Source organism: Notechis scutatus, chromosome Z, assembly GCF_049901735.1.
Source record: "Notechis scutatus isolate UNSWTSFEM ecotype Mainland chromosome Z, rNotScu1.2, whole genome shotgun sequence".
Lineage (NCBI taxonomy): Eukaryota > Metazoa > Chordata > Lepidosauria > Squamata > Elapidae > Notechis > Notechis scutatus.
The window spans coordinates 66,121,890-66,141,841 of record NC_142025.1 but is presented as its reverse complement, the minus strand read 5'-3'; the positions used below and the strand labels follow the sequence as shown (position 1 = coordinate 66,141,841).

The following is a 19,952-nucleotide window of genomic DNA, read 5'->3' as shown; positions in this document are numbered from 1 at the left end:
TACTCATGGCGTTTTATGTGTCTCTACACCGAGATAATTTTTATTTCTCCTAAATTCTTTAATTCAAATTTCTTCTTCAAATTATTTGCAAATTCATTTACTTGTGATTCATCCTTTGCAATGAAGCAAAGACCATCCACAATTGCTAGAAGTTGACAATCCCCACCTTTTAACTTTCCAGTGTATATTCAGCTATCAGCTTTGTAACTCTTGAACCCAAGACCTTTCAATGTCTAAACAGATATTCCAATTCCTGGCTGATTGCTTCAGCCCATAAATGGCCTTGTTCAATTTATATACTGGGTTGGGCTTTTTATTTTCATACCCTGGTACTTGAACCATGTAAATTTCTTTCTCTAATTCTGCATTGAGAAATGCAGTGGTTATGCCAAAATGCCAAATTTTATGGTCACATGCCGCTGCCAATGCTAGTACCAGCCTGATGTTTTCACTCTTTACAGTTGGTCACCTCATCATAGTGCACATTTTTCATCTGTGAAAACCCCTTTTCTATCTTGTTTTATATTATACCTCCTTATTGGGTAGTACTTTTTTCTTGTATACCCACTTGCATTCTACAGCTTTGCTACAGCTTTTACACTGTGGCAAAGTCATAGATGTGAATACTTCATGTTCTCTTATGAATTTCATTTCCTTGTCCATGGCTTCTTTCCACTTTACTTGTTCAATTTTAAATAATGCCAATACTTCTTTGTAGTTCCTTGGCTCAAACCATACATTACACACTTTAACTTTACTAGCAGGTGGAATCCCCTTGTTCTATTGCTCTGACCTGCGTGGCACTGACTGCTTCTGTGTGTCAACCCACTCTTGCTTCATATCTTGTTCAGCTTCTCCTCCCTGAATGCTGACACCGTCACTAATTGAGTTACCATCACTAAGTGAGTTACCATCACTAAGTGGATCACTGTCACTAAGTGGCTCATTCTACAAATTTACATCAATTCTGTTCCAATTTTGCTCTGCAAAGCTTGCAGACCTTGAAAATACGATTCTTTTGCTCCCATCGCTAAAGCGGTAACTTTTTGAGCCTGGCTCATAGCCTACAAACCTGAGCTTTCTAGCCTTTGGTTGTCCCTTTCTTCTAATTGCTTTTGGAATATGCACCCATGCATTGCTTCCACACACTCTTAAATGTGCTAGAGGTGGTTTTCTCCCATATAGGACTGCATATGGAGTATCATTAATGGAGGAACTCCACAACCTATTAACTAAATAATTAGCAGTCAATATATGGCTTCACCCCAATATGACCTGCTTAGACCAGAATCCTGTAGCAGTGAGTCCTTCATGGTTTGTAAGACTCCATTCCATCTCTCAGCAACACCATTCTCAGCTGCTGTGTAAGGATTTGTGTGTCTGTGTTTTATTCCTAACTGTGCCAACCACTGTTGAAAACTTGTTGACATGAATTCTGAACCTCTGTCAGTTTGCAACTGACATAACTGTTGTTTATACCTTCTTTCTACAAAGCTTACCTATTGCTTAAATTTCTGTAGCACTTCTGTTTTACTCTTTAGTGAACAGCAGAACTCAAACCTGCTATAATCATCTACAATGACCAGCACATAGTTAGCTCCTCCCAAATTGGCTTGCATTGGGCCCACCAAATCTGTATGTACCAGTTCTAGAGTTCTTGTTGTCTGCCTTGTGCTACTCTTGCTTACTGGCAATGCCTTGGACTTTGATGTTTTGCATACTGCACAATCCAAATATGCCTTACATCCCTTTACATGTAATCCTTCTGCATACTGGTCCATCTTTTGAACAACTTTAAAGCTGGCACGACCAAGCTTTCTCTGCAAAAGATGAACACATGAATCATATTTTGCAACATTGCCAAATGTTTGTGCACATTGAACTTTTGTCCCTGTAACATTATCAAGGTTATCATGCTTTATGCCCTTTTCACAGACAATTCCATTTTTCTTTATAAAACACTGCCCATTTACAAATGTGGTCTCAAATCCTTCCTTGTCTAAACTAGAGACACTCAGCAAATTATGTTCCATTTCTGGCATACATAAAACATCATTAAACCTTGTTTCCAAGTATGGAATTTGCATACTGCCTCTTCCAATGACTTTGGCCTTCTTGCCATTTGCCAAGGCTACTGTGTCTCCTGCATCTGCATCTATCCTGTAAAACAATTTAGCATTATTAATAATTGTTTGGCTAGTCCCAATGTCTATTAGCCATTCATTGATCTCTCCTGCAAGAATTGACTTTTGCTATTGCAATTTACCCATCAACTTGTCCTTGCAGCAAACAGTACGTCTTTAAATGGGTCTTTAAATGAGATCATCTACTACTCTTCTGGTCTCTGGAGACAGCCTGGCTGTGGAAATTTCCATTGCTCCTCTTGGGCCCCCTCCTCAGGAATTTTTCCTCCTGTGTTTTTTCTATAATGGCATTTCTGCTCTTCAGCTATCAGACACGCTTTCAGAGCTTCCAGACTCAATTCCTGTTCTGGTTTTCATTCAAACACTGCAGAAACAATGTCCCATATTTCATCTAGGCTGTTCAAAACCAGTAGTACTTTCTGAGTTTCCGGAATCCTCATCCCACATTGTTCTAACACCACAAACAAAGTTTGCATATGAACAAAATGCTGTTCCACTGAATCTCCTGGCTGCAAATGAGCTCTATATGACTTTCTTGATAATTGTACTATGTCGCATGCAGATACACTCACATGAACAGTCCTCAATTTATCCCAGACTTTCTTTGCAGTCTTTAAATCAGCTACATTGATAAACTGATCATCTTCTAAACTTAAGATGATATAAGCAAGTGCTCTATCGTGCAGTTTCTGATCTGCAGCATTCAATGGTGCCTGGGGTGGATTTTCAACAATATTCCAAAGCTCTTTAGCCTTCAGGAAACATTCCATCTTTGTAGCCCAAATAATATAGTTCTTCTGACCAAAACAGGATAGAGAGCTCTCTTTAATTTTTTTAGCCATCCTGCAAAGCCTTGTTTCTTACTTTTAACACAGACAGTCTCTCAGCTTTAATTACAATTCAGTCTTTTTCTGTCCTTCTGGGCACATAGCCTATTCAGAGCTTTGCAGTAATTTAGCACCAGGAAAATAAACACAAATGGCTGATGCTTCATTTAACATCTTTATAAACATAATAAGTAAATTTAACAAACCAGTTGTAGATTTCTCCAACATGGAGCAAACTCAGACAGAAATAAACATGTTGCAAGCAACTTCAACAGCAAAACAGAGAACTTCCAGTTTCACTTTCCAGGTCAGCTCCCATTGGCTGGTCTGTTACCATGCCTACTCACTGACTCTGTTAACTATGTATCTGCCAGTAAGTGTATACTCTGACACTCCTCCCTTCATAACAGAAACAGACATACTCTGACCTGATTTGAATCTTAGAGTTTTACTCAACATTTTATAGTGTAAGCAATATAATTCACAGAATACTGAAAATGTGTTAAAAATAGTAAAAAATAAAAAATAAAAGGATGAGAAAAAAAATCCTTGACTAAAATGTGTTAATGTACAATAACAGTATTCACTGTATCTCTTGTCTGTCTTTCTATCCTTGCAAACTATTCTTCCTTAATGTCTACATCAAACAGTCTTTTGTACCAATAGAACAGAGTATTTGTAGCTCAAGGTTAGATTTGGAGTCCATAGTGCTCTTTGAGCTTGATAGTTGTCTTGCAGACATTTTTCAGACTTCTCCCCTCCCTTACTTTAATCACAACTTGTTTTCCTTTTACTATGTACATTTTTTTTCATATTATTTGTTTTGCTACTTGATCCTCCTTCTTTCTATCTATAAGATCAATTTATCTCAAGCACAGATAATTTTCAATCTGCACTCCTTCAAAATCAATTAGTTCTATATATTATATCTCTTGTCAATCATGCCCACTTCTATTTCCACTCCATGAAAATACTGTTTCTCCTGACATACCCAACTTTCATTTCTATGTAACGATGTGAGTAGAACATGGTTCTATATACACTGCTCAAAAAAATAAAGGGAACACTTAAACAACACAATGTAACTCCAAGTCAATCACACTTTTGTGAAATCAAACTGTCCACTTAGGTAGCAACACTGATTGACAATCAATTTCACATTCTGTTGTGCAAATGGAATAGATAACAGGGGGAAAGCATAGGCAGTTAGCAAGACATCCCCAATAAAGGAGTGGTTCTACAGGTGGTGACCACAGACCACTTCTCAGTTCCTATGCTTTCTGACTGATGGTTTGGTCACTTTTGAATGCTGGCGGTGCTTTCACTCTAGTGGTAGCATGAGACGGAGTCTACAACCCACACAAGAGGGTCAGGTAGTGCAGCACATCCAGGATGGCACATCAATGTGAGCTGTGGCAAGAAGGTTTACTGTGTCCGTCAGCGTAGTGTCCAGAGCATGGAGGCGCTACCAGGAGATAGGCCAGTACATCAGGAGACATGGAGGAGGCCGTAGGAGGGCAACAACCCAGCATCAGGACCGCTACCTCCACCTTTGTGCAAGGAGGGACAGGAGGAGCACTGCCAGAGCCCTGCAAAATGACCTCCAGCGGGCCACAAATGTGCATGTGGCTGCTCAAACAGTCAGAAACAGACTCCATGAGGGTGGTATGAGGGCCCGACGTCCACAGGTGGGGGTTGTGCTCACAGCCCAACACCGTGCAGGAAGTTTGGCATTTGCCAGAGAACACCAAGATTGGCAAATTCGCCACTGGCGCCCTGTGCTCTTCACAGATGAAAGCAGGTTCACACTGAGCACATGTGACAGACGTGACAGGGTCTGGAGATGCCATGGAGAACGTTCTACTGCCTGCAACATCCTCCAGCATGACCGGTTTGGCAGTGGTTCAGTAATGGTGTGGGGTGGCATTTCTTTAGGGGGCCACACAGCCCTCCATGTTCTCGCCAGAGGTAGCATGACTGCCATTAGGTACCGAGATGAGATCCTCAGACCCCTTGTGAGACCAAATGCTGGTGCGGTTGGCCCTGAGTTGCTCCTAATGCAAGACAATGCTAGACCTTATGTGGCTGGAGTGTGTCAGCAGTTCCTGCAAGATAAAGGCATTGATGCTATGGACTGGCCCGCCCGTTCCCCAGACCTGAATCCAATTGAGCACATCTGGGACATCATGTCTTGCTCCATCCACCAATGCCACGTTGCACCACAGACTGTCCAGGAGTTGGGGGATGCTTTAGTCCAGGTGTGGGAGGAGATCCCTCAGGAGACCATCCGCCACCTCATCAGGAGCATGCCCAGGCATTGTAGGGAGGTCATACAGGCACGTGGAGGCCACACACACTACTGAGCCTCATTTTGACTTGTTTTAAGGACATTACATCAAAGTTGGATCAGCCTGTAGTGTTTTTTTCCACTTTAATTTTGAGTGTAACTCTAATGAGTGTAACCTCCATGGGTTGCTAAATTTGATTTCCATTGATAATTTTTGTGTGAGTTTGTTGTCAGCACATTCCACTGTGTAATGAACAAAGTATTTAATAAGAATATTCAATTCATTCAGATCTAGAATGTTTTATTTTTGTGTTCCCTTTATTTTTTTGAGCAGTGTACATTTTGCCATTCATCATAGACCATATATAAATCATGATCTTTCTCCCTGGATGTGTAACTTTCTATTTTCACTTCATTTTTCTTGTTGCATGCAATCATCTTAATCTTTGACTAATTTTCTAGTTGCATCATTTATTTATTTATTTTTATTTAGTTTAGTTTGTCAAGCATGTATGAGAAAACAAGTATAAGTATGAATATAACATATAAACATAAGTATAAACGAGTATAATTATATACATAATAAATGAGTATGAATAAATGGGAACAGTAGGACAGGGACAGTAGGCACACAAAGTCTTCAGATTTTCAGCCAATACATAAAAACATACAAAAAGTACATTCATATTTCTAACCAATATACAGGTGAAACTCAAAAAATTAGAATATCGTGCCAAAGTTCATTTATTTCAGTAATGCAACTTAAAAGGTGAACCTATTATATGAGATAGACTCATTACATGCAAAGCAAGATAGTTTAAGCTGTGATGTGTCATAATTGAGATGATTATGACTTACAGCTCATGAAAACCCCAAATCCACAATCTCAGAAAATTAGAATATTACATGTAATCAATAAAACAAGGATTGCACATAGAACAATATCGGACCTCTGAAAAGTATAAGCATGCATATGAACTCAGTACTTGGTTTGGGCCCCTTTTGCAGCAATTACTGCCTCAATGCGGCATGGCATGGAACCTATCAGCCTGTGGCACTGCTCAGGTGTTATGGAAGACCAGCATGTTTTAATAGCAGCCTTCAGCTCTTCTGCATTGTTCGGTCTCATGTCTCTCATCTTTCTCTTGGCAATGCCCCATAGATTCTCTCAGGCGAGTTTGCTGGCCAATCAAGCACAGTAATCCCACGGTCATTGAACCAGGTTTTGGTGCTTTTGGCAGTGTGGGCAGGTGCCAAGTCCTGCTGGAAAATGAAGTCAGCATCCCCATAAAGCTCTTCTGCAGAAGGAAGCATGAAGTGCTCCAAAATCTCCTAGTAGACGGCTGCGTTGACCCTGGACTTAATGAAGCACAGTGGACCAATACCAGCAGATGACATGGCTCCCCAAATCAACACAGACTGTGGAAACTTCACACTGGATTTCAAGCATCTTGCAGTGTATGCCTCTCCATTCTTCCTCCAGACTCTGGGTTCTTGGTTTCCAAATGAGATGCAAAAGTTGCTCTCATCAGAAAAGAGTACCTTGGACCACTGAGCAACAGACCAGTTCTGTTTTTCTTAGCCCAGGTAAGAAGCTTCTGACGTTTGTTGTTCAGGAGCGGCTTAACAAGAGGAATATGACATTTGAAGCCCATGTCCAGGATCCGTCTGTGTGTGGTGGCTCTTGATGCACTGACTCCAGCCTCAGTCCACTCCTTGTGAAAGTCCCCAACACTTTTGAATGGCCTTTTCCTGACAATCCTCTCCAGGCTGCGGTCATCCCTGTTGCTTGTGCATCTTTTTCTTCCACACTTTTCCCTTCCATATAATGTTCTACTAACGTGCTAATACAGCACTTTGGGAACATCCAACTTTGCAATTACCTTTTGAGGATTTCCCTCCTTATGGAGGATGATAGTTTTCTGCACAACTGTCAGGTCAGCAGTTATCCCATGATTGTGCTTCCTACTGAACCAGGCTGAGAGACCATTTAAAGGCTCAGGAACCCTTTGCAGGTGTTATGGCTTCATTAGCTGATTAGAGTGGGACACTTTGAGCCTAGAATATTGAACCTTTTCACAATATTCTAATTTTCTGAGATTGTGGATTTGGGATTTTCATGAGCTGTAAGCCATAATCATCTCAATTATGACACATCATGGCTTGAACTATCTTGCTTTGCATGTAATAAGTCTATGTCATATATTAGGTTCACCTTTTAAGTTGCATTACTGAAATAAATGAACTTTTGCACGATATTCTAATTTTCCGAGTTTCACCTGTAGTTCTAATGTTAGTATAACTACCCCAAATATGTTTATTCATAAATTCCTTGACCCATGATTTCAACCGAAACAAAACTTTCTATTGCTAAGAAGACAGTTATTAAATAAAATTTTGCCTGGTTTTACAACTTTTTTTTTGCCAACTTCATTTGTTAATTAGTAACATGGTTGTTAAATAAATCTTGCTTCCCCATTGACCTTGGCTGTCAGAAAGTTGCAAAAGATGATTACGTGAGCGGTGTGTGTGTGTGCATGTGCATCTGTCCCTCATACAAAGTCACCCACTCTTACCCCCATGTTGGGCCATCAACTGGAAATGTTAGAGAACTTATTTATACTACATGCGATCTTCTTCACTAATAATAAGAATAGTACCAGGCAATTTGGGCACATTTTGTCCAATATGCCACAAGTACAATCAAAGACTAATTTTACTCCAAGCATTTTCATGGTATTCCATGCAAGCTAGCATTCTGTAATTTAGAAAACACCTTGCCTGTATTCCACCAATTAAGAAGTATGTCCAATATACTGATATGTGCTCAGGTTGCAGGTCAAATTAAAACATCTTAATATGTAAAACAAGCCACATTAAACAAAGGAGAAATATACTTCTAGCAATCAGATATTGTAAACAATTGGCACAATATATAATTATTTTGGGGGGAAATTATTTCTTTGCCTTTCATTTTACAAAAGAGAAATAGTCTTTCAATAATAACTAAACATATTTTCTTATGGAAAGTTCCATATATTTAGCATTCAGTTAAACAGAGAAAACCAGAGATCTTTAATTTTTCCGCATGTCTTTAAACAGAAAAAATTCTGTGGGCCGGAAGATACAGATGTAGCTATAGATATTCCTTATGGAGTAGAAAAGTTTAAACTGCATGCCAGAAGATAATGGATTAAATGAAGTGTGTCAAACTCATGTCATCACGGCGGCATCACGTAACATATCAGGACTTCCCCCCCCTTCGCTAAATCGGGCGTGGGAGTGACCAGCGTGTGACACATCCAGCCAGTGGGCTGGGAGTTTGACAGACCTAGGTTAAAACATAACCTCTTTAAAAATTATGAAGAATGTAAAAATCTTTGATCTGCTACATTGAAAGCCCCTGAAGTATATTAAAAACTGAGGTTGCTATAAAATCTAGTGTTTTGACACTAAAAATAAATAGCTATATTTTTTTCTTTGAAAAAAAGTCAGTTTATCTCCTTATGCCACATATTCTTCTGCTTCTACACAATATCTAAGGAGATCAAATAGATTTTTAGGAATAATATTTTTTCTCCCAACTATTTTTAAATAACTATTATTGGTTCTCTCTTCTTATTACTAATAGTTTTACATCTGAGTCTGAGTACACAGAGATTACCAAGGTCTCCTGTGACACTTTGCAGCCAACTTTCTTCTAAGATACAATTCTGGTATGATGCAATATGGTTGCATCAACTTGTATTGCAATGAATCCTGTTTTGCTTTTAAAAAGAATGTACAGCATTTTCATTGTAACTTTTTAAAAATACATGTGAGTTGTTAGATTTATATGTTTGCCATTTCTGGGCAGAACATCAGCCTACATAAATTAAAGTAATGAATAAATAAATATAACTAGTAACAGTCGTGATAACGACTGTTACTATTTTAGTATTTTCCCTTGCAAACTAAATCATGTTCTTTGCTAGTAAATCATATGCAAGCCTGTTACATTTTTAATGTAATGGAACACAATTTGTGCTAAGTTATTCTGTTAAGATGTTTTATTTTCTTGAAAGCATACTATAATTACGTTATATACACTTTTTGGAGCAAAGTATTATTATAATAAAAACCTGTTTCCTGCTACTTACATTATAGCTATTTTACTTATTAACTTAAATATTCCAGAGTAGCTTTCAAATATCAGAAAGGAGATTTTGTTTGCCTCCTAGCTTTCAAATTAAAAAGATGACACTCTTAGAAAAAGTTGAGGAAGAAGTGAAAAATAGGTATAACTATCACTTCTTAAAGCAACTTTGGTGCGAAGGCAGTTAGTGAATGTGCCAGCAGTTTATCTTTCAGAATTTATATAGACTTTTCTGTAGAAAGAAATGGGTAATCGCCTTTTGTGTTGGAGATTGGTTTAGGAGGACATGTTAAATTTTATGATAGTGTTCAGTTCTTTTGAACTCATTGCGGTCTTCTCTAAACACTTGGTATTAATTTTTTATATTATAAACCATGCGGATGATGAAATTATATTATTTTTAATATCTCTTCATTCTTTTTCGTTCTTTTCTGTGTAAGAAGTATCCTAAAATAAGGCTGGGGTTTATATTTATTTTTGGGAGAAATGTGATAAATCAATTATTGGTCTGTTTTTATTGTATGTTTTATCAGTTACAAATGACCTTAAATTCTTTGATAGAGCCAAATACAATTTGTTAGAAAAAATACTTTAACTTTATGCCTACCCAAATCTGGGCTTCAAAAATCCCAATTACTAGAGGAAAGCAAAGAGATATAGAAATGTTTATTCTTTGTGCTACTTGAATTTCTGCAGCTCATATATATTTTCTATATGTACCTCTGTTATATAAAGCAGAGATATATAATTAAACTTCAGTGTGTTTCTAACAGTGTAGATAATCAGGTTCCTGGGCAAGGAATATCAACTGGATTTCCAGTATATCCTACTTTCAGCCCTCTACAGATGTTATGGTGGCAACAGATGTATGCACGTCAATATTATATGCAATAGTAAGTATAAGTAGAACATGATTTTAATTAGTATCAGATGGAAGATTGGTAATTAAAACAAAGACTAGATTGATTTTTTGTAGATTAGTTTTATCAAAACAATTCTGAAATAAAAATACAGATTTGTTAAAACATTTACTAGAATTACTGAGTTATAAAACTTAAAACTTTATTATTTAAGAGTAGTTTTATTTTTGTTTTGGTGGCTGATTTAGAGATATGCTTTATTATTCAGAAAAATTATTACAAAGTGAAAATTTCCATCCCTTAGACCAGGTCTGTCAAACTAGCAATCCATAGATGCATCATGTGCTGGCCACGCTCACACCAGGTTTATTGAAGGGGAAAAAAGTCATTGTATGTCACGTGATGACGCTATGATGATGCAAGTTTGACATACCTGCCTTAGACTGTATTTTGCAGATTGTTAAGACACAATCCTATATTTCCAGGGTTTTTTTTATAATGTAAAAGTTTATCTTAGCTGCAAATTTGTGCCAGAGGGGAAATCATTTTATTATACATGTTTGAAATTTATCATATATGATTAATCTTATTCATGATAATTCAATGAGATTGGAGAAAAAATAAGCATAATTTTTATTGGTGAAGCATATAGTACTAATTATTAATAATTCCATACTTCTAAGGAATTTTTTTCTGCAATCATTGCCTCTTCACTATACCTCTTGCCACATAAAGAACATTTTCCCTCAAATGTATTTCTAAGAGATGATGAACAACTATAGAATAGAAATCAGACCACAGATTTTCATTTACAGTGGACAATATCTATAAAAGCAAGGTTATTTATTGAAGGCACAGAGACCCAGAAGATTAGGTACTTTGCAAATCTTTTACAAACCCACTTGAAGGGCATTTTCACATATATATGTATAAAAGGTGGGAAAAAAAACAATGAGGAAGGTTTAAAAAACACACTAAAGATGGTAATTTGTTCAGCAGCCATTCAAAATTACAAGGATGCTAAATAAATGGTGTCTATGACCAATCCTCAGTGTTTCACCCATCCCAGCACCCTCATGGTCACATAATTGCTATCTGGGGATTTGGCAATAGGCTTGCCCTTATGACTGGTTTCTGCCCCCTGCAATCATGTGATTGCTATTTGCTACCTTTCCTACCAGCTTTCCCATAAAGTCAATGGAAAGCTGGCAGGGAAGATTGCAAGTCAGTGTGTACACTCTCTCCCTCTATGCTCATGCCACACCATCTCCTCATGCACCCTCACCAAGTTTTACCATGTCTCCGTCACACTTGCAGTCTCCCTCTCTCTCCTTCCCTCCCTCTCTCCCTCTCTCTCTCTCAGCCTTGCTTTACACCTTCATGTTCCTTCTCTGACCATTACTATCTTTCCTTCATGAGCCATATACTCTCCCCAATTCTTGATGTCTCTCTCCTGGTATTCACCACCATCCAAAATTATTACTGCAACTCCCTCATATCCTCATACCCCTCTGCGCCCTCCTGAATCTCATCATACCTCACTCACATCCTTATATACCCTCTCTGATCCTGTCTACACCTCCCTCACACCCTCCCTGATCTTTGCTGCACCCTGATCCAAATATATTTTCATTACTTAATGGTGGAAATTCTGGTCCCGAATGAGAATTGTACAATTGAGGACTTTTATCTGTTCATAATTTCAGTATTTCAGGCTGATTCTTATTTTTAAAATGCCTATTTAGGTTACCAGCGCGAGATAATTTTTTTTCCCCTTCCTTAGTTCATTCAGAGGAGAGGGGTACCCTTCTCAGAGCAGCTGATTTAAATGCCATGATGAGATTCTTTTGCTGCATATTATAGGTAGCTAACTAATATGCCTTATTTTTGAGAAGCTCTTCATTATTTCTGTTATAGTCAAGCTGCAGTTTCAGCACAGGCAACCCTGAATCCTGAGTCTACCAGTTCTTCAGTTCCGGAGTCCTCAAGTTCTGATCATGTTCTTGCAAATGAAGTCCCAGCAGCTCCAAACATAGCTCCACAGGAGAACAGACCTATAAATCAAAATGTGCAGATGAATGCTCAAGGAGGCCCAGTCATAAATGAAGAGGACTTCAATAGAGATTGGCTGGACTGGATATACACATTCTCCAGAGCAGCTATTCTTCTTAGTATTGTATATTTCTATTCATCCTTCAGTCGCTTTGTTATGGTGATGGGAGCTATGTTATTAGTTTACCTGTAAGTAAATATGCTATTTTGTGAATTTAAATTTGAGAAACTGGAAAAGTTTGTATATATTTTGTTGTAAAACAAATGCATGGATTAGTCTGCAGGTTTTTTTTAAAGTTTTCTATTACACAATTAAGCAACTTACTATTTTATGAAGATGGTGTAAATGCTACAGTTATTTTTTTACATGGTCTAACTATTTGGAGAACTTACCAGTATAAGCACCTTCACCTGCATTTAAAACACCCTTAAAATTACTTTAGGAAAATCAGTGCATCTCAATGCACCTTCTCTTCCTGAATAATTTTATATTTAAGAAGATAGCTGTCCTGTTAGCAAGATATACATTTTTTCCTCATACAATTATCCAGAAAAGATGGTATACTTTTGCTATTGTATCTGGGTCATTTCAGCTTGTGATTATTCTACATAATATTGGAATATCTATCAGAAATGGATCATGAACAGAATAAAAACTATTATAACCATCATTATATAAACTAATTCTTCCAGTAATACTTACTTACTACTGGAAAGACAAACCATGAGAATGAGGGATGAATAGTTTGCCTAAGTTTATCCATTGAGTTCATAACTCAGTGGAGCTATGTATTGGAAAATCCGAATTCAGAAGGATAGCCTTGATCTTAATCCCAAAGTGTACATAATTGTCAAGCATTCAGTTACTTATATAATTTTGTTTTAAGGTTTATTTCTATTTAATATCTTAAATGCTTATTTTAAAATATATAAATTTTATCTGATGGAATATACATTTGTAGGAGCAATGGGAGAGAGTTTTGGCAACACAGGTTTTTTTCAAAGAGAGGCCTGGATTAAGAGGCTGTGCAGTCCCAAACTGGATGGGTGGTGGTGGTGGTGGATAGCCACAGCCTAGAATCTCTGAAGATACTCCTAATAATTAGACAGTTACAGCTTTAATTTGGCAAGACTCTGTCCTTTAGGTGAGCTATTAAAGGATTGAATTCAATTGGATTTTGTTCTGTCACTGAATTCTGATGATTCAGTGTATTTTTACATATTTATATGTTACTGGACAAACTCTTAACCCATTAGATTATCATTTCAGAGATATTTCCTTACCTAAACAGAGAATCAGAGTGACTACCAGTGGTCAAAAATCAGTTTCAGAGCAACATCTTCCTGTTGGCTTTCCCATTGAATTTTCTTGTGGGAAACTGGCAGTAAGTGTTGGACATCTTTCAACTTTCTTCTCCTCTCCTCTCCCTTGTCCTGCCCTCCCCTCCTCTCCCTTTCCTTCCTCCTCCCCCTCCCCTCCCCTCTTTATAGTGGTTTTATACAAATTTTATTATATTTAGATTCACTGAAATCTATTGAACTTTTTAGTTTACAGTAAAATTTAATCAATTGTTCAGTAAATATAAATATTTTTCATTTCTGAAAGCTGATCAATAAGTAACACTCATAATATTTACAGTGAATTTTTATGTGCTCTTCTAAATTAAAACAGAATATGTTAGTGCTTTTATATGTTTGTTTTATATGTTACATGTACTAAAAATATATATAATTGAATGATTTCAACTTTACATCATGAAATTACATCCAATACATTTAATCATATTCAAAAATTTGTGTGTATCTGGCTGAGTAATTCTACAAGTTGTACTCCTACGACATCCGGAAAGCACAATGATGGGAAAGAATAAGTTAGATGATATTACTTTTAACTGTTATCATTTGTTGCTTTGTATTATTTACTGACCTATATGTTTTATTTCATCTTAGTAATTTTGTCAATGTCTTTTATAAAGGCACCAAGCTGGGTGGTTCCCTTTCAGACAAGAAGGAATCCAACAGCCTATAGCAAACAATGCAGATATAAACCATGATGGTCAAAATGTAAATAATGCTGGTCTTGAAGAAATGGTAAGGAGATGAATTGAGCAACACCACTAATTTTAAATTTAAGAATTACTGTTCAACTCTAAATTTAAGAAATAAAAATAGGATTATTTCATGCATGCTTAATAGGGAATAAGTTAATTAAAATCAGAGCTGAATAAATTTATATTACATTGCAATTTCTGATTATGATTTATAAGCATAGTGTTAATTTGTTTATAATTTATCAAATTGGCAAAGATGAATACATTGTATTTTGGTATCTAGATAGGAAGAAGGACACATGTTTCCAAGAAACTGTAGTTTATAGTAGTTCTATTAATACAAATTACATTAAAATAATTAACACACTTATTTTTATATATATATATATATATAAAGGAACGTCTCATGGATGAAGGTATTGAAGAAGATAGTGGCGAAGACATTGGTGATGTCAATGCAGAACAGCATCCTGGATTTATGGCTTCCGCATGGTCTTTCATTACCACTTTCTTTACATCCCTCATTCCTGAAGGACCTCCACAAGTTGGCAATTAAGCAAAGGAGGAACTACTAATAGAGCATGGAAGTTGATTCTGGGAGAGTGGTATTTTAAATATAATGCAATTGCTATACATATACATATATACATACATATATATACATATATACATATGTATGATATTCAGCTTTGTTCGGGTATTTTCCCACGTCATTCCCGAACAAAGCTGAATATCATACATGTAAGTACCCGCGAAAACTTAAGAAAACATATATACGTATACATACATACATACACACACACACACACACACACACACACACACACACACATATGGTATTCAGCTTTGTTGGGTATTTTCCACGTCATTATAGTTGTGCTTTTAAAGTTGTAGCAACGTTTGGCAGAATTTCATCTGCCATCATCAGGCTTCTGTATTGTGTTCGTCTGTGAGTCAGACTTTCAGAAGCCTGATGATGGCAGATGAGATTCTGCCGAAAGGTTGCTACAACTTTAAAAGCACAACTATAATGATGTGGGAAAATACCCGAAAAAGCTGAATACCATACATGTAAGTACCCGCGAAAACTTAAGAATACACACACACACACACACATAAATTCTCTTTCATTCTCCCTCCCTCCCTCTCTCTCTCTCTATACACACATACACACACACATATATGTAAATTGTATACATACATATACACACATGATAAATATTCTGTTTGTGCTGTACAAAAATGTGTTTTCGGTTTTTTTCATGCTAATGAATATTTTAAGCAAAAATGGACTAGTAAATTCTTTAGAAATATTTTTCTGTAAAGAAGAAAAATGTAAAAATTGGTTTTTCATGTTTTTGTTTTAATTGTATTGACTGAGGATAGAAACCTGTAACGGATGTGAAATGCCTTTTTTTCAAAGAGTTATCAAATTACCAATCTTACCAATAATAGTAGAAATAAGCTCCTTTAGAGTAAAAAAAAACTTGTGTTGGAATCTTTGTCGATTCTTTTTTTTAAAATTGTGTATCAAAAATGTAAATTGGGCTTACAGTTACTACTAATACAGCATGGAATTGACTCTGGGGGAGTGGTATTATATATAACATGCCAGTGGCATGTTGTCTAGGTTTTCTCACTCACCTTATGATACTAATAATAATGCAGCATTTTGAAGATAATAGATAATAACTAGTGCATTACAAACATTTAATTGATAAGAAAACTATTTTAAAAATAGTTCCAGGACACACAGATTAATGTTAATAGTTTTTAAATTAAGTTGTGGTATTGAGGAAACTCTTCAAGTCTTCAGTATTAATTTGCATGGGAAGGCTCAATATTTCTGATACAAATAATAGAGAATGTTATTAACTATATTATTACAAATCATAAAGAATATTAACTATATTATTTACAACAGCATAATCTAAATTACTGTCTTCGTGTATTGTGATATTTGGGAGTGGGGCCGACATAACAGATCCAGAGGCTACATATATTAAAATGAAAAGTATCAATAAAGGAGAAAATTTGTAGCTCAGGATTAAAATGAGGAGACGTCGATGCACTCTGAGCTTGGTTGTTTTTAAATCAGACTAGAATTAATGATATTACCTAGTTTAGGTAATGAAACATTTGCAAGAAAACGACCAAGCCCAGAGAGCACCAAGGACACCTCAAATGAATAATAATGAATAATCCTAGGTGCAACATAAATTTATTTTAAAATCAATGCGTATAATAACTTAGAAATACAAATAAATAATGTATTATGGCAAATCCCATGAACTTTCAATGGTTAGTCTATACAAAAAAGTAATTCATTATAAAGTTTCCCAATTGAATGATTATGATATGCCATCAATTAATCAGTTCTTAGCAACTACAAACGTATGCAAACATGTTTGAAGTAGGACAATTGAAACCTGGTGGATTACATTTTAAGTGAAATTCATTTAGGTTTTGTTTTTTTAAAATGCTAATATTCCTTAAAATGCTAATTCTAGAAGGCATTTTAATCCATTAGGCTATAGCTACAAATATCAAGACTGTCATTAAGTTGGCCCTGGCACTGCAGATCTATTAGATTCTTGAATTTTTAAAAAAAATTTAACTGCCTGCTGAAGATGAATTTGAGCGCCTACTAATTTTGATGGCAAGAGGCAATTCAATTCTTTCCTGGCATACATTTTGGGTATCTGTGAAAAAAGTAGTTAATGGCCATAATGATCTTTGTTTTGACATTGCACAGAAACTTTGCAGAAGCTTTGGTTCTTCCTTCCCATAGAGACTGTGACTGTGTTATTGATTTGGAACCAGGGATTAAACTTCCAACTAAGAGGCAATATACAATATCAGGAAAGGAACTGATGATCTTAAAGCAATATCTGAGTTCCAATTTGGAAAAAGGATTTATTAGACTTCCAAAGTCACCAGCTACAGCACTACCTTTTTTGTTCCTAAGAAACAAGAGGTGGATTTTCTGAACCTAAAAAGTGAGGTCCCCTTGTGCACAGTCCACAGTTACAAAGACAATAACAAGGTCACAATGAGGGATCATTACCTACTACCTACCATATAAAATATGGTGGGCAGATTGCAAAATGTGAGTATATTAAGTTGGACCTCAGAAAATATGCAAATATGCAAATTCCTTGACCTTTCATTTGCAGTTGCCCCCATCCATGAAGATCCATCCAGTTTTCCATTGCAGGTCAGAGAGGCTCCACCAAGACTTCTACAATTGCAACAGCCATTGCCCCCTCAAATGATTGTTCAAGGTGAAGATGAATTCAAAGTCGAAGAAATATTGGACTGGAGGAAATGGGGTAAAGACATACATTTGATTCTACAGAAAAAAACTGATTTGAGTTGGAAGAATCATTTGTATTTTGATTGAGGGATTGCAGTGGGAATATTCTAATAAATATAGGCCACTGTGAGATAGATGTTGCAAGGCTACATTCTTTTTTGTCTAAAACTGTTGCATTTATGTCAACACTGATTTTCCCCACAATTGGAAAGAGTAAAGGAATTGGGAGAGAATTTCAGAAATCACAGTGAGGTTACACTAGATTCTGACAGAACATTATTAACATTTTTAAGACTATAGAAAAATAAGCTCCATTGATTATCAACATGATTTTGCACACCATCAAAGCTGACACGACCCAGAGCATAGAAAAACTCAAAGAATTAGTGGAAAATCAGAAGATGTGAAGAGACCTGACCTGAAGAATTGCCAAGAGTCAAAACACGACTGAACAGAAAACATCATCATGATTTTGCAAATATAAATGCGTCTTTATTTTTCAGAATGAAACAAAACATGAGGAAAATGTTGGGAAAATATCTACAATGAATGCTACCTACTAATGTGTGGGGCTCTATAAAAGAAATCACTTGAAACTTTATTTATTTATACACTGCCTTTATTATTTCAATCTAATACACTTCCTATTTTCTCAAAAATGTTCATTATTCCTCCTCCTCCACCCTCCCCTTCTCCTCCCTCCTCCTGCCCCATATTTATTATGATAGAGTAATGGGAAGCAAATATTGAATTTATTTGAATTCTGGACTAACAATATCTTTGAGGGTGCTTATTTGAATAGTAGTGGAAATGGAAAGTACCAGTCCTGTCACAAGCAATGTGGCTTTCACTTTTTGTGACCAATCTTTAATTTCTTAATATATTTATATTGTCTTCATTTCCCACTAGATGGTGCAATAATCACATGGACTGCAAAACTACACAAGAACTTTATTTGGAAGATTCTTTTTGTGGATATTTCGTATTAAAATAGAGGAAATTTCCATGGAATTATTGAGGCATTAAGAAAGATGTGTTGCTCAGTATCTACATTTCCATCTTAGATTTTAAATTGCTAGTTTTTTGTCTCATTTTCTGTGCTTTAAACAAGTCAGTAGAAATAGATTAAATATGCTTTTGCTTGTTAAATGAGAAAATTATTAAATATTGGGAAATGGGGCTTTGTTTCGTTTTCTTATGTTTTGTTAATAATGTGAATGTGTATCTGAAAACAATTCTCCTTCTTTCATTCATCGTGCAAAGATCTATGAGTTAGTCCTGTCCAATATGGGTTGAATCATCAATGAAATATTTTTGTGTAGCTGTTTAGTTTCTTCAAATTCCTGAAATCATAGACGCTTTCTATAATTAATACTCTAACATTTATATCAATTGATTGCTGTATATTGATCATAACTGGTATCTGAAATCAGTGTAATATTTTTTTTAAAAATGTATGAAAAATTAGTGGAAAAATATACAGGAGGCTGTAACATGGCATGATTGAAAGCAAAATCTGCAAATAACCATTGTAGAAAAATGTGGTTGTATAGAGATAAAACACAGAAGTGATATGAAGGCTTCAAGTAGCCTGGATAGAGATTTTAAAAACCACTGCGATCTCCAGCAGAATGACAGATAACTATTTTGTTGCTTTGTTTTAGCTTAACACAAAGACTAAATGATAAAATACTTGTAATATAACTTGTAATGAATTCCAAAGAGACTGATGCCAGCAAAGGTTGTTGAGGTCACAGATATCCAGATGTTTGAAGATCTTTGCTTCTATATGACTAATTCTATGTGATAATCAATGAGGGATATTATTAACTTTTTTAATGAAATTGGATTGTACCAAATATAAGTTTTGATTTCATGCTTAGGTTGTTCAATGATATTTTATCATTCCTGCCTATTTGAGGACAATCTTAAATAAAACTGTCTCCCTCCACATTTTTTTTAGCAGTGTACCTTTCTATCCCCAAATATTGGTGTTCTTTCTAGAGATAAAGGATTTATATATCCCTTTTCATTCAGTGAAGTGAGAATGTGAACAGTATGAAAGTAAAACATGTTACTATTACAGTATAGTGTTGCAGCTTTGAAAAATAAATGCAAAAGAGTACTTTGCTCTGAATACTACAGTGGAACTTTGGGTCACGAACGCTTCTGTTTGCAACCAAATCGGATGGTGAACAAAAAATTCACCGGGTTTTTTAATTGGGCCATGATTCAAAAACCGAATGATGAACAAAATTGGCATAGAAAGATTCCCTTTCC

General features: G+C 36.0%; 1 protein-coding gene across 4 annotated transcripts in view; it reads left to right on the top strand.

The window, feature by feature from the left end:
* The window catches only part of HERPUD2 (HERPUD family member 2), a 38,542-nt gene extending 18,917 nt beyond the window's left edge, over positions 1-19,625 (top strand). The window contains exons 5-9 of one of the 4 annotated variants that reach the window (XR_015745865.1): positions 10,167-10,286; positions 12,171-12,494; positions 14,282-14,396; positions 17,533-17,688; positions 18,582-19,625. Coding sequence is in view for 3 of the 4 variants with exons in the window: in XM_087946726.1 (XP_087802852.1) it covers positions 10,167-10,286; positions 12,171-12,494; positions 14,282-14,396; positions 17,574-17,688; positions 18,582-18,661 (754 nt within the window). In the remaining variant the exon portion in view is untranslated. Of the gene's footprint in view, positions 1-10,166; positions 10,287-12,170; positions 12,495-14,281; positions 14,397-14,753 lie in introns of all 4 variants that reach the window. The other 3 variants (XM_087946726.1, XM_087946728.1, XM_026674863.2) reach the window with 3 other exon arrangements.
* Positions 19,626-19,952: the final 327 nt, after the last annotated feature.